At 46.8% G+C, this 13,301-nt stretch overlaps 1 protein-coding gene across 1 annotated transcript in view; it reads right to left on the reverse strand.

Moving 5' to 3' along the window:
- LOC122936381 (probable cation-transporting ATPase 13A5) overlaps positions 1-13,301 on the reverse strand; it is a 652,597-nt gene that overhangs the window by 491,108 nt on the left and 148,188 nt on the right. Inside the window, exon 9 of the mRNA XM_044292565.1 lies at positions 104-235. Coding sequence (XP_044148500.1) covers positions 104-235 — 132 coding nt within the window. The remainder of the gene's footprint in view (positions 1-103; positions 236-13,301) is intronic.

Raw genomic sequence — 13,301 nt, forward strand, 5'->3', positions numbered from 1 at the left:
ATAGGGTCAGGGAACACCTTTTACTGCAGGCAAAATGTAATATTATCAACTCTTTTTTTATGCAATATATGAAACATAATTAAAATATGATATCTTACTGTACCTGTTAGCATGCACTCATTTGTAATACATCCCCCAGATATCAATAAAGCATCACAAGGAAGGTAAAACTTTTTCTCAGATATAATTAGCACATCTCCAGGTACCAGGTATTTGGATTCAACCTCTTTAACCACTGGAAAGAAGAACTGAATTAATACAGTATAAATGTCTATAAAGGTCCCAGAATATTAAGATATATTTTATATAGTTGCATGATGAAAACATTTTTGCCATCATAGTTTTTCTATTAGTCTCAATCTTCCAGGAAACCTACTGAAGTTAGGGCTCTTTCACATCTGCGTTATAGTCTTCCGGCATAGAGTTCCGTCGTCGGGGCTCTATGCCGGAAGAATACTGATCAGGATTTTCCTAATGCATTCTGAATGGACAGTCCGTCCTTCAGGATGTCTTCCGTTCCGGAACGGAGCGTTTTTTGGCCGCAGCAAATAGCGCAGCATGCTGCGCTTTTTGCTCTGGCCAAAAATCCGGAACACTTGCCGCAAGCCCGGATCCGGAATGAATGCCCATTGAAAGGCATTGATCCGGATCCGGCCTTAAGCTAAACGTAGTTTCGGCGCATTGCCGGATGCGACGTTTAGCTTTTTCTCAATGGTTACCATGGCTGCCGGGACGCTAAAGTCCTGGCAGCCATGGTAAAGTGTAGTGGGGAGCGGGGGAGCAGTATACTTACCGTCCGTGCGGCTCCCGGGGCGCTCCAGAGTGACGTCAGGGCGCCCCAAGCGCATGGATGACGTGATCGCATGGACACGTCATCCATGCGCATGGGGCGCTCTGACGTCATTCTGGAGCGCCCCGGGAGCCGCACGGATGGTAAGTATGCTGCTCCCCCGCTCCCCACTACTACTATGGCAACCAGGACTTTAATAGCGTTCTGGGTGCCATAGTAACACTGAAAGCATTTTGAAGACGGATTCGTCTTCAAATGCTTTCAGTACACTTGCGTTTTTCCGGATCCGGCGTGTAATTCCGGCAAGTGGAGTACATGCCGGATCCGGACAACGCAAGTGTGAAAGAGGCCATATTTCAAAAAGTAGTTTGTGAGATAACGTTTCTACTAAGATTTCACAAACCATTTTAACTGGACACATGATGATGAATTAATTATGTAAGCACACTAGCATGTTTCTTCCCCTGTGCCACTTCCTCCTTGCTTGATTCTTCCAGCATGTATACCTTCACATGGAGCTCGGTGGCCTGCTTCAGCCTCTGCTATTGTGGCATGTGTCATGACTGCTTTCTCCGCTCACTGCAGTGGGATGCAGTTTTGTTTTGCTGCTCATTGCCTGTGCACCTATGTTATTTATTGGGCTGGTGTGGCTTGTTCCAGGTTAACATGGCCTGGTGTAGTAGGGTGTCCCTGCTTGGCCCTGCTTTATTTGTTTGGCAGAGAGTGAGCGATAATGTAAGGCAGCCCCTATTGAACCCCTTCTGTGTATGATCCTGCAGGTGCCTTAGAGAAAAGGGGAAATAGAACAGAAGAAAAAACAGGGGAAAAAAAGAGGAGAGCGAAAGAGGAAGAAGCTCCGAAGCCCAGAAACTGATGCAAGTGTGTGGCAGGTTGTGAGCCTTTTGATGCACCATTAGGTGCTTTGAGGTTATGGATCATCATGTTTTATTCTGACCTTCTCTGTGTTTGGCTTTGAAACTTGATATATTTCTGCAATCACCCTATCTTGTGTGCTGCTTTCATTACCCGCAGTTGCTGGCATTCTTGGTCTATATGCATGCAATTTAAGCTATCTGTTAGCTATATTTCTGTGATACTACTTATTTTAAGTAACTATTATAAGAAGGAATATACTGTATATCAAATTATAGAGCAAGTTGGAGACTGGTGTCAATAGATGTAGAAAAGTCTAAAGGAGTTATTTCTAAGTCCATTTCATCTCCAGTACCTAGAACTCCCATTCAAGATAATATGATTTGTAGGAGGGACTCTACCACTAAGATAATAATTGAGGAGCATAATAATTCAAATCTTGAAGTAAAGGGTACAAATAATATAGAAAGCAATTGAGAATATACTATGATAAAGAAAATACTGTATATGATATGGTTTCTAAAATTAATCTCGCTATTACTGGGACGTAACTTTATAGCTTATAGCTAGAGTTGAGCGAACACCTGGATGTTCGGGTTCGAGAAGTTCGGCCGAACATCCCGGAAATGTTCGGGTTCGGGATCCGAACCCGATCCGAACTTCGTCCCGAACCCGAACCCCATTGAAGTCAATGGGGACCCGAACTTTTCGGCACTAAAAAGGCTGTAAAACAGCCCAGGAAAGAGCTAGAGGGCTGCAAAAGGCAGCAACATGTAGGTAAATCCCCTGCAAACAAATGTGGATAGGGAAATGAATTAAAATAAAAATTAAATAAATAAAAATTAACCAAAATCAATTGGAGAGAGGTTCCATAGCAGAGAATCTGGCTTCCCGTCACCCACCACTGGAACAGTCCATTCTCAGATATTTAGGCCCCGGCACCCAGGCAGAGGAGAGAGGTCCCGTAACAGAGAATCTGTCTTCATGTCAGCAGAGAATTAGTCTGCATGTCATAGCAGAGAATGAGGCTTCACGTCAGCCACCACTGCAACAGTCCATTGGCATATATTTAGGCCCAGCACACACACAGGCAGAGGAGAGAGGTCCCGTAACAGAGAATCTGGCTTCATGTCAGCAGAGAATCAGTCTTCATATCATAGCAGAGAATCAGGCTTCACGTCACCCACCACTGTAAGAGTCAATTTTCATAAATTTAGGCCCAGAACCCAGGCAGAGGAGAAAGGTCCCGTAACAGACAATCTGGCTTCATGTCAGCAGAGAATCAGTCTTCATATCATAGCAGAGAATCAGGCTTCACGTCACCCACCACTGTAAGAGTCAATTTTCATAAATTTAGGCCCAGAACCCAGGCAGAGGAGAAAGGTCCCGTAACAGACAATCTGGCTTCATGTCAGCAGAGAATCAGTCTTCATATCATAGCAGAGAATCAGGCTTCACGTCACCCACCACTGTAAGAGTCAATTTTCATAAATTTAGGCCCAGAACCCAGGCAGAGGAGAAAGGTCCCGTAACAGACAATCTGGCTTCATGTCAGCAGAGAATCAGTCTTCATATCATAGCAGAGAATCAGGCTTCACGTCACCCACCACTGTAAGAGTCAATTTTCATAAATTTAGGCCCAGAACCCAGGCAGAGGAGAAAGGTCCCGTAACAGACAATCTGGCTTCATGTCAGCAGAGAATCAGTCTTCATATCATAGCAGAGAATCAGGCTTCACGTCACCCACCACTGTAAGAGTCAATTTTCATAAATTTAGGCCCAGAACCCAGGCAGAGGAGAAAGGTCCCGTAACAGACAATCTGGCTTCATGTCAGCAGAGAATCAGTCTTCATATCATAGCAGAGAATCAGGCTTCACGTCACCCACCACTGTAAGAGTCAATTTTCATAAATTTAGGCCCAGAACCCAGGCAGAGGAGAAAGGTCCCGTAACAGACAATCTGGCTTCATGTCAGCAGAGAATCAGTCTTCATATCATAGCAGAGAATCAGGCTTCACGTCACCCACCACTGTAAGAGTCAATTTTCATAAATTTAGGCCCAGAACCCAGGCAGAGGAGAAAGGTCCCGTAACAGACAATCTGGCTTCATGTCAGCAGAGAATCAGTCTTCATATCATAGCAGAGAATCAGGCTTCACGTCACCCACCACTGTAAGAGTCAATTTTCATAAATTTAGGCCCAGAACCCAGGCAGAGGAGAAAGGTCCCGTAACAGACAATCTGGCTTCATGTCAGCAGAGAATCAGTCTTCATATCATAGCAGAGAATCAGGCTTCACGTCACCCACCACTGTAAGAGTCAATTTTCATAAATTTAGGCCCAGAACCCAGGCAGAGGAGAAAGGTCCCGTAACAGACAATCTGGCTTCATGTCAGCAGAGAATCAGTCTTCATATCATAGCAGAGAATCAGGCTTCACGTCACCCACCACTGTAAGAGTCAATTTTCATAAATTTAGGCCCAGAACCCAGGCAGAGGAGAAAGGTCCCGTAACAGACAATCTGGCTTCATGTCAGCAGAGAATCAGTCTTCATATCATAGCAGAGAATCAGGCTTCACGTCACCCACCACTGTAAGAGTCAATTTTCATAAATTTAGGCCCAGAACCCAGGCAGAGGAGAAAGGTCCCGTAACAGACAATCTGGCTTCATGTCAGCAGAGAATCAGTCTTCATATCATAGCAGAGAATCAGGCTTCACGTCACCCACCACTGTAAGAGTCAATTTTCATAAATTTAGGCCCAGAACCCAGGCAGAGGAGAAAGGTCCCGTAACAGACAATCTGGCTTCATGTCAGCAGAGAATCAGTCTTCATATCATAGCAGAGAATCAGGCTTCACGTCACCCACCACTGTAAGAGTCAATTTTCATAAATTTAGGCCCAGAACCCAGGCAGAGGAGAAAGGTCCCGTAACAGACAATCTGGCTTCATGTCAGCAGAGAATCAGTCTTCATATCATAGCAGAGAATCAGGCTTCACGTCACCCACCACTGTAAGAGTCAATTTTCATAAATTTAGGCCCAGAACCCAGGTAGAGGAGAAAGGTCCCGTAACAGACAATCTGGCTTCATGACAGCAGAGAATCAGTCTGCATGTCATAGCAGAGAATCAGGCTTCACGTCAGCCACCACTGCAACAGTCCATTGTCATAAATTTAGGCCCAGCACCCAGGCAGAGGAGAGAGGTCCCGTAACAGAGGATCTGGCTTCATGTCAGCAGAGAATCAGTCTGCATGTCATAGCAGAGAATGAGGCTTCACGTCAGCCACCACTGCAACAGTCCATTGGCATATATTCAGGCCCAGCACCCAGGCAGAGGAGAGAGGTCCCGTAACAGAGGATCTGGCTTCATGTCAGCAGAGAATCAGTCTGCATGTCATAGCAGAGAATGAGGCTTCACGTCAGCCACCACTGCAACAGTCCATTGTCATAAATTTAGGCCCAGCACCCAGGCAGAGGAGAGAGGTCCCGTAAAAGAGGATCTGGCTTCATGTCAGCAGAGAATCAGTCTGCATGTCATAGCAGAGAATCAGGCTTCACGTCAGCCACCACTGCAACAGTCCATTGTCATAAATTTAGGCCCAGCACCCAGGCAGAGGAGAGAGGTCCCGTAACAGAGGATCTGGCTTCATGTCAGCAGAGAATCAGTCTGCATGTCATAGCAGAGAATCAGGCTTCACGTCAGCCACCACTGCAACAGTCCATTGTCATAAATTTAGGCCCAGCACCCAGGCAGAGGAGAGAGGTCCCGTAACAGACAATCTGGCTTCATGTCAGCAGAGAATTAGTCTGCATGTCATAGCAGAGAATCAGGCTTCATGTCAGCCACCACTGCAACAGTCCATTGGCATATATTTAGGCCTAGCACACAGGCAGAGGAGAGGTTCATTCAACTTTGGGTAGCATCGCAATATAATGGTAAAATGAAAATAAAAATAGGATTGAATGAGGAAGTGCCCTGGAGTCCAATAATATATGGTTATGGGGAGGTAGTTAATGTCTAATCTGGACAAGGGACGGACAGGTCCTGTGGGATCCATGCCTGGTTCATTTTTATGAACGTCAGCTTGTCCACATTGGCTGTAGACAGGCGGCTGCGTTTGTCTGTAATGACGCCCCCTGCCGTGCTGAATACACGTTCAGACAAAACGCTGGCTGCCGGGCAGGCCAGCACCTCCAAGGCATAAAAGGCTAGCTCTGGCCACGTGGACAATTTAGAGACCCAGAAGTTGAATGGGGCCGAACCATCAGTCAGTACGTGGAGGGGTGTGCACACGTACTGTTCCACCATGTTAGTGAAATGTTGCCTCCTGCTAACACGTTGCGTATCAGGTGGTGGTGCAGTTAGCTGTGGCGTGTTGACAAAAGTTTTCCACATCTCTGCCATGCTAACCCTGCCCTCAGAGGAGCTGGCCGTGACACAGCTGCCTTGGCGACCTCTTGCTCCTCCTCTGCCTTGGCCTTGGGCTTCCACTTGTTCCCCTGTGACATTTGGGAATGCTCTCAGTAGCGCGTCTACCAACGTGCGCTTGTACTCGCGCATCTTCCTATCACGCTCCAGTGCAGGAAGTAAGGTGGGCACATTGTCTTTGTAGCGTGGATCCAGCAGGGTGGCAACCCAGTAGTCCGCACAGGTTAAAATGTGGGCAACTCTGCTGTCGTTGCGCAGGCACTGCAGCATGTAGTCGCTCATGTGTGCCAGGCTGCCCAGGGGTAAGGACAAGCTGTCCTCTGTGGGAGGCGTATCGTCATCGTCCTGCCTTTCCCCCCAGCCACGCACCAGTGATGGACCCGAGCTGCGTTGGGTGCCACCCCGCTGTGACCATGCTTCATCCTCATCCTCCTCCACCTCCTCCTCATCCTCGTCCTCCTCGTCCTCCAGTAGTGGGCCCTGGCTGGCCACATTTGTACCTGGCCTCTGCTGTTGCAAAAAACCTCCCTCTGAGTCACTTCGAAGAGACTGGCCTGAAAGTGCTAAAAATGACCCCTCTTCCTCATCCTCCTCCTCCTCCTCCTGGGCCACCTCCTGTTCCATCATCGCCCTAAGTGTTTTCTCAAGGAGACATAGAAGTGGTATTGTAACGCTGATAACGGTGTCATCGCCACTGGCCATGTTGGTGGAGTACTCGAAACAGCGCAACAGGGCACACAGGTCTCGCATGGAGGCCCAGTCATTGGTGGTGAAGTGGTGCTGTTCTGTAGTGTGACTGACCCGTGCGTGCTGCAGCTGAAACTCCACTATGGCCTGCTGCTGCTCGCACAGTCTGTCCAGCATGTGCAAGGTGGAGTTCCACCTGGTGGGCACGTCGCATATGAGGCGGTGAGCGGGAAGGCCGAAGTTACGCTGTAGCGCAGACAGGCGAGCAGCGGCAGGATGTGAACGCCGGAAGCGCGAACAGACGGCCCGCACTTTATGCAGCAGCTCTGACATGTCGGGGTAGTTGTGAATGAACTTCTGCACCACCAAATTCAGCACATGCGCCAAGCAAGGGATGTGCGTCAAATTGGCTAGTCCCAGAGCTGCAACGAGATTTCGCCCATTATCACACACCACCAGGCCGGGCTTGAGGCTCACCGGCAGCAACCACTCGTCGGTCTGTTGTTCAATACCCCGCCACAACTCCTGTGCGGTGTGGGGCCTGTCCCCCAAACATATGAGTTTCAGAATGGCCTGCTGACGTTTACCCCGGGCTGTGCTGAAGTTGGTGGTGAAGGTGTGTGGCTGACTGGATGAGCAGGTGGAAGAAGAGGAGGAGGAAGCCGAGAAGGAGGAGGTGGCAACAGGAGGCAAAGAATGTTGCCCTGCGATCCTTGGCGGCGGCAGGACGTGCGCCAAACAGCTCTCCGCCTGGGGCCCAGCTGCCACTACATTTACCCAGTGTGCAGTTAGGGAGATATAGCGTCCCTGGCCGTGCTTACTGGTCCACGTATCTGTGGTTAGGTGGACCTTGCTACAGATGGCGTTGCGCAGTGCACACTTGATTTTATCGGATACTTGGTTGTGCAGGGAAGGCACGGCTCTCTTGGAGAAGTAGTGCCGGCTGGGAACAACATACTGTGGGACAGCAAGCGACATGAGCTGTTTGAAGCTGTCTGTGTCCACCAGCCTAAATGACAGCATTTCATAGGCCAGTAGTTTAGAAATGCTGGCATTCAGGGCCAGGGATCGAGGGTGGCTAGGTGGGAATTTACGCTTTCTATCAAATGTTTGTGAGATGGAGAGCTGAACGCTGGCGTGTGACATGGTTGAGACGCTTGGTGACGGAGGTGGTGGTGGTGGTGTTGGTGGTACATCCCCTGTTTGCTGGGCGGCAGGTGCCAACGTTCCTCCAGAGGCGGAGGAAGAGGCCGAGGCGGCAGCAGCAGAATAGGCCGAGGCGGCAGCAGCAGAAGAGGTAGCAGGGGGAGCCTGAGTGACTTCCTTGGTTTTAAGGTGTTTACTCCACTGCAGTTCATGCTTTGCATGCAGGTGCCTGGTCATGCAGGTTGTGCTCAGGTTCAGAACGTTAATGCCTCGCTTCAGGCTCTGATGGCACAGCGTGCAAACCACTCGGGTCTTGTCGTCAGCACATTGTTTGAAGAAGTGCCATGCCAGGGAACTCCTTGAAGCTGCCTTTGGGGTGCTCGGTCCCAGATGGCGGCGGTCAGTAGCAGGCGGAGTCTCTTGGCGGCGGGTGTTCTGCTTTTGCCCACTGCTCCCTCTTTTGCTACGCTGTTGGCTCGGTCTCACCACTGCCTCTTCCTCCGAACTGTGAAAGTCAGTGGCACGACCTTCATTCCATGTGGGGTCTAGGACCTCATCGTCCCCTGCATCGTCTTCCACCCAGTCTTGATCCCTGACCTCCTGTTCAGTCTGCACACTGCAGAAAGACGCAGCAGTTGGCACCTGTGTTTCGTCATCATCAGAGACATGCTGAGGTGGTATTCCCATGTCCTCATCATCAGGAAACATAAGTGGTTGTGCGTCAGTGCATTCTATGTCTTTCACCGCTGGGGAAGGGCTAGGTGGATGCCCTTGGGAAACCCTGCCAGCGGAGTCTTCAAACAGCATAAGAGACTGCTGCATAACTTGAGGCTGAGACAGTTTCCCTGGTATGCATGGGGGTGATGTGACAGACTGATGGGGTTGGTTTTCAGGCGCCATCTGTGCGCTTTCTGCAGAAGACTGGGTGGGAGATAATGTGAACGTGCTGGATCCACTGTCGGCCACCCAATTGACTAATGCCTGTACCTGCTCAGGCCTTACCATCCTTAGAACGGCATTGGGCCCCACCATATATCGCTGTAAATTCTGGCGGCTACTGGGACCTGAGGTAGTTGGTACACTAGGACGTGTGGATGTGGCAGAACGGCCACGTCCTCTCCCAGCACCAGAGGGTCCACTAACACCACCACGACCATGTCCACGTCCGCGTCCCTTACTAGATGTTTTTCTCATTGTTATGGTTCACCACAACAACAAATATATTATTTGCCCCAATGTATTGTATTCAAATTCAGCGGGATATAAATTTGAGGCCTAGTATTTAGGCGCTGGGTGACCGGTATGGATTTAGTGACAGAATTAGACTTGGAAATGCACAGAAGCGTGTGTGTGAAGTTATTCTGAATGACCCAATGTGCACCTTGAATATTATATACCCTTTTTGGGATAGATTTCAAATAGCTCTGATATAGCAGGAACCACTAAATTATGAAATTGCTAAATTGGGAATTGTACTTCAACCCAGAACAAAAAATGTGCTTTGACGGGCACTAAATAACTTTCCCAGCTACAACAGGACAGCGGTAACGAGAGATTTAGAGGGATTTAAATTTGAGGCCTAGTATTTAGGCGCTGGGTCACCGGTATGGATTTAGTGACAGAATTAGACTTGGAAATGCACAGAAGCGTGTGTGTGAAGTTATTCTGAATGACCCTATGTGCACCTTCAATATTATATACCCTTTTAGGGATAGATTTCAAATAGCTCTGATATAGCAGAAACCACTAAATTATGAAATTGCTAAATTGGGAATTGTACTTCAACCCAGAACAAAAAATGTGCTTTGACGGACACTAAATATCTTGCCCAGCAACAACAGTACAGCGGTGGGTAACGAGAGATTTAGAGGGATTTAAATTTGAGGCCTAGTATTTAGGCGCTGGGTCACCGGTATGGATTTAGTGACAGAATTAGACTTGGAAATGCACAGAAGCGTGTGTGTGAAGTTATTCTGAATGACCCAATGTGCACCTTCAATATTATATACCCTTTTAGGGATAGATTTCAAATAGCTCTGATATAGCAGAAACCACTAAATTATGAAATTGCTAAATTGGGAATTGTACTTCAACCCAGAACAAAAAATGTGCTTTGACGGACACTAAATATCTTGCCCAGCAACAACAGTACAGCGGTAACGAGAGATTTAGAGGGATTTAAATTTGAGGCCTAGTATTTAGGCGCTGGGTGACAGGTATGGGTTTAGTGACAGAATTAGACTTGGAAATGCACAGAAGCGTGTGTGTGAAGTTATTCTGAATGACCCAATGTGCACCTTCAATATTATATACCCTTTTAGGGATAGATTTCAAATAGCTCTGATATAGCAGAAACCACTAAATTATGAAATTGCTAAATTGGGAATTGTACTTCAACCCAGAACAAAAAATGTGCTTTGACGGACACTAAATATCTTGCCCAGCAACAACAGTACAGCGGTAACGAGAGATTTAGAGGGATTTAAATTTGAGGCCTAGTATTTAGGCGCTGGGTGACAGGTATGGGTTTAGTGACAGAATTAGACTTGGAAATACACAGTAGCGGGTGTGTGTGAAGTTATTCTGAATGACCCAATGTGCACCTTCAATATTATATACCCTTTTTGGGATAGATTTCAAATAGCTCTGATATAGCAGGAACCACTAAATTATGAAATTGCTAAATTGGGAATTGTACTTCAACCCAGAACAAAAAATGTGCTTTGACGGACACTAAATATCTTGCCCAGCAACAACAGTACAGCGGTAACGAGAGATTTAGCGGGATATAAATTTGAGGCCTAGTATTTAGGCGCTGGGTCACCGGTATGGATTTAGTGACAGAATTAGACTTGGAAATGCACAGAAGCGTGTGTGTGAAGTTATTCTGAATGACCCTATGTGCACCTTCAATATTATATACCCTTTTAGGGATAGATTTCAAATAGCTCTGATATAGCAGAAACCACTAAATTATGAAATTGCTAAATTGGGAATTGTACTTCAACCCAGAACAAAAAATGTGCTTTGACGGACACTAAATATCTTGCCCAGCAACAACAGTACAGCGGTGGGTAACGAGAGATTTAGAGGGATTTAAATTTGAGGCCTAGTATTTAGGCGCTGGGTCACCGGTATGGATTTAGTGACAGAATTAGACTTGGAAATGCACAGAAGCGTGTGTGTGAAGTTATTCTGAATGACCCTATGTGCACCTTCAATATTATATACCCTTTTAGGGATAGATTTCAAATAGCTCTGATATAGCAGAAACCACTAAATTATGAAATTGCTAAATTGGGAATTGTACTTCAACCCAGAACAAAAAATGTGCTTTGACGGACACTAAATATCTTGCCCAGCAACAACAGTACAGCGGTGGGTAACGAGAGATTTAGAGGGATTTAAATTTGAGGCCTAGTATTTAGGCGCTGGGTCACCGGTATGGATTTAGTGACAGAATTAGACTTGGAAATGCACAGAAGCGTGTGTGTGAAGTTATTCTGAATGACCCAATGTGCACCTTCAATATTATATACCCTTTTAGGGATAGATTTCAAATAGCTCTGATATAGCAGAAACCACTAAATTATGAAATTGCTAAATTGGGAATTGTACTTCAACCCAGAACAAAAAATGTGCTTTGACGGACACTAAATATCTTGCCCAGCAACAACAGTACAGCGGTAACGAGAGATTTAGAGGGATTTAAATTTGAGGCCTAGTATTTAGGCGCTGGGTGACAGGTATGGGTTTAGTGACAGAATTAGACTTGGAAATACACAGTAGCGGGTGTGTGTGAAGTTATTCTGAATGACCCAATGTGCACCTTCAATATTATATACCCTTTTAGGGATAGATTCCAAATAGCTCTGATATAGCAGGAACCACTAAATTATGAAATTGCTAAATTGGGAATTGTACTTCAACCCAGAACAAAAAATGTGCTTTGACGGACACTAAATATCTTGCCCAGCAACAACAGTACAGCGGTAACGAGAGATTTAGAGGGATTTAAATTTGAGGCCTAGTATTTAGGCGCTGGGTGACAGGTATGGGTTTAGTGACAGAATTAGACTTGGAAATACACAGTAGCGGGTGTGTGTGAAGTTATTCTGAATGACCCAATGTGCACCTTCAATATTATATACCCTTTTTGGGATAGATTTCAAATAGCTCTGATATAGCAGGAACCACTAAATTATGAAATTGCTAAATTGGGAATTGTATTTCAACCCAGAACAAGAAATGTGCTTGAACGGACACTAAATAACTCGCCCAGCTACAGCACTAGGGACAGATTTAGCTGGATATAAATTTGAGGCCTAGTATTTAGGCGCTGGGTGACCGGTATGGATTTAGTGACAGAATTAGACTGGGATATGGCCAAAAAATAAACAGACTATTGCTGGTTAAATGCACTTGGTGTGACAGCTTCACCCTGATGTAGGCTTTAGCCAAAAAACAACCACACCATTGAGGGTTAAATGCACTTGGTGACAGGCGCAGCTTGCCCCTGATTTTGTATATGGCCAAAAAATGAACAGACTATTGCTGGTTAAATGCACTTGGTGTGACAGCTTCACCCTGATGTAGGCTTTAGCCAAAAAACAACCACACCATTGAGGGTTAAATGCACTTGGTGACAGGCGCAGCTTGCCCCTGATTTTGTATATGGCCAAAAAATGAACAGACTATTGCTGGTTAAATGCACTTGGTGTCACAGCTTCACCCTGATGTAGGCTTTAGCCAAAAAACAACCACACCATTGAGGGTTAAATGCACTTGGTGACAGGCGCAGCTTGCCCCTGATTTTGTATATGGCCAAAAAATGAACAGACTATTGCTGGTTAAATGCACTTGGTGTGACAGCTTCACCCTGATGTAGGCTTTAGCCAAAAAACAACCACACCATTGAGGGTTAAATGCACTTGGTCGCAGCTTGTGCTGGCGCACCACAAGACACAAAATGGCCGCCGATCACCCCAGAAAAATGAGACTGACAAACGGTCTGTGCAGCCTAAAAACAGTGAGCAATTGAGGATCAGCAGCTCAATGATCCACAGCTGCAGATCGATCAGTTAATCAAGTCCTTTGGAGGAGTTAATCTGCCTAATCTCGCCCTACTGTCGCAGCCGCAACCTCTCCCTACGCTAATCAGAGCAGAGTGACGGGCGGCGCTATGTGACTCCAGCTTAAATAGAGGCTGGGTCACATGGTGCTCTGGCCAATCACAGCCATGCCAATAGTAGGCATGGCTGTGATGGCCTCTTGGGGCAAGTAGTATGACGCTTGTTGATTGGCTGCTTTGCAGCCTTTCAAAAAGCGCCAAGAAAGCGTCACAAAAGCGCCAAGAAAGCGACGAACACCGAACCC

This window comes from Bufo gargarizans, chromosome 4, assembly GCF_014858855.1.
Source record: "Bufo gargarizans isolate SCDJY-AF-19 chromosome 4, ASM1485885v1, whole genome shotgun sequence".
Lineage (NCBI taxonomy): Eukaryota > Metazoa > Chordata > Amphibia > Anura > Bufonidae > Bufo > Bufo gargarizans.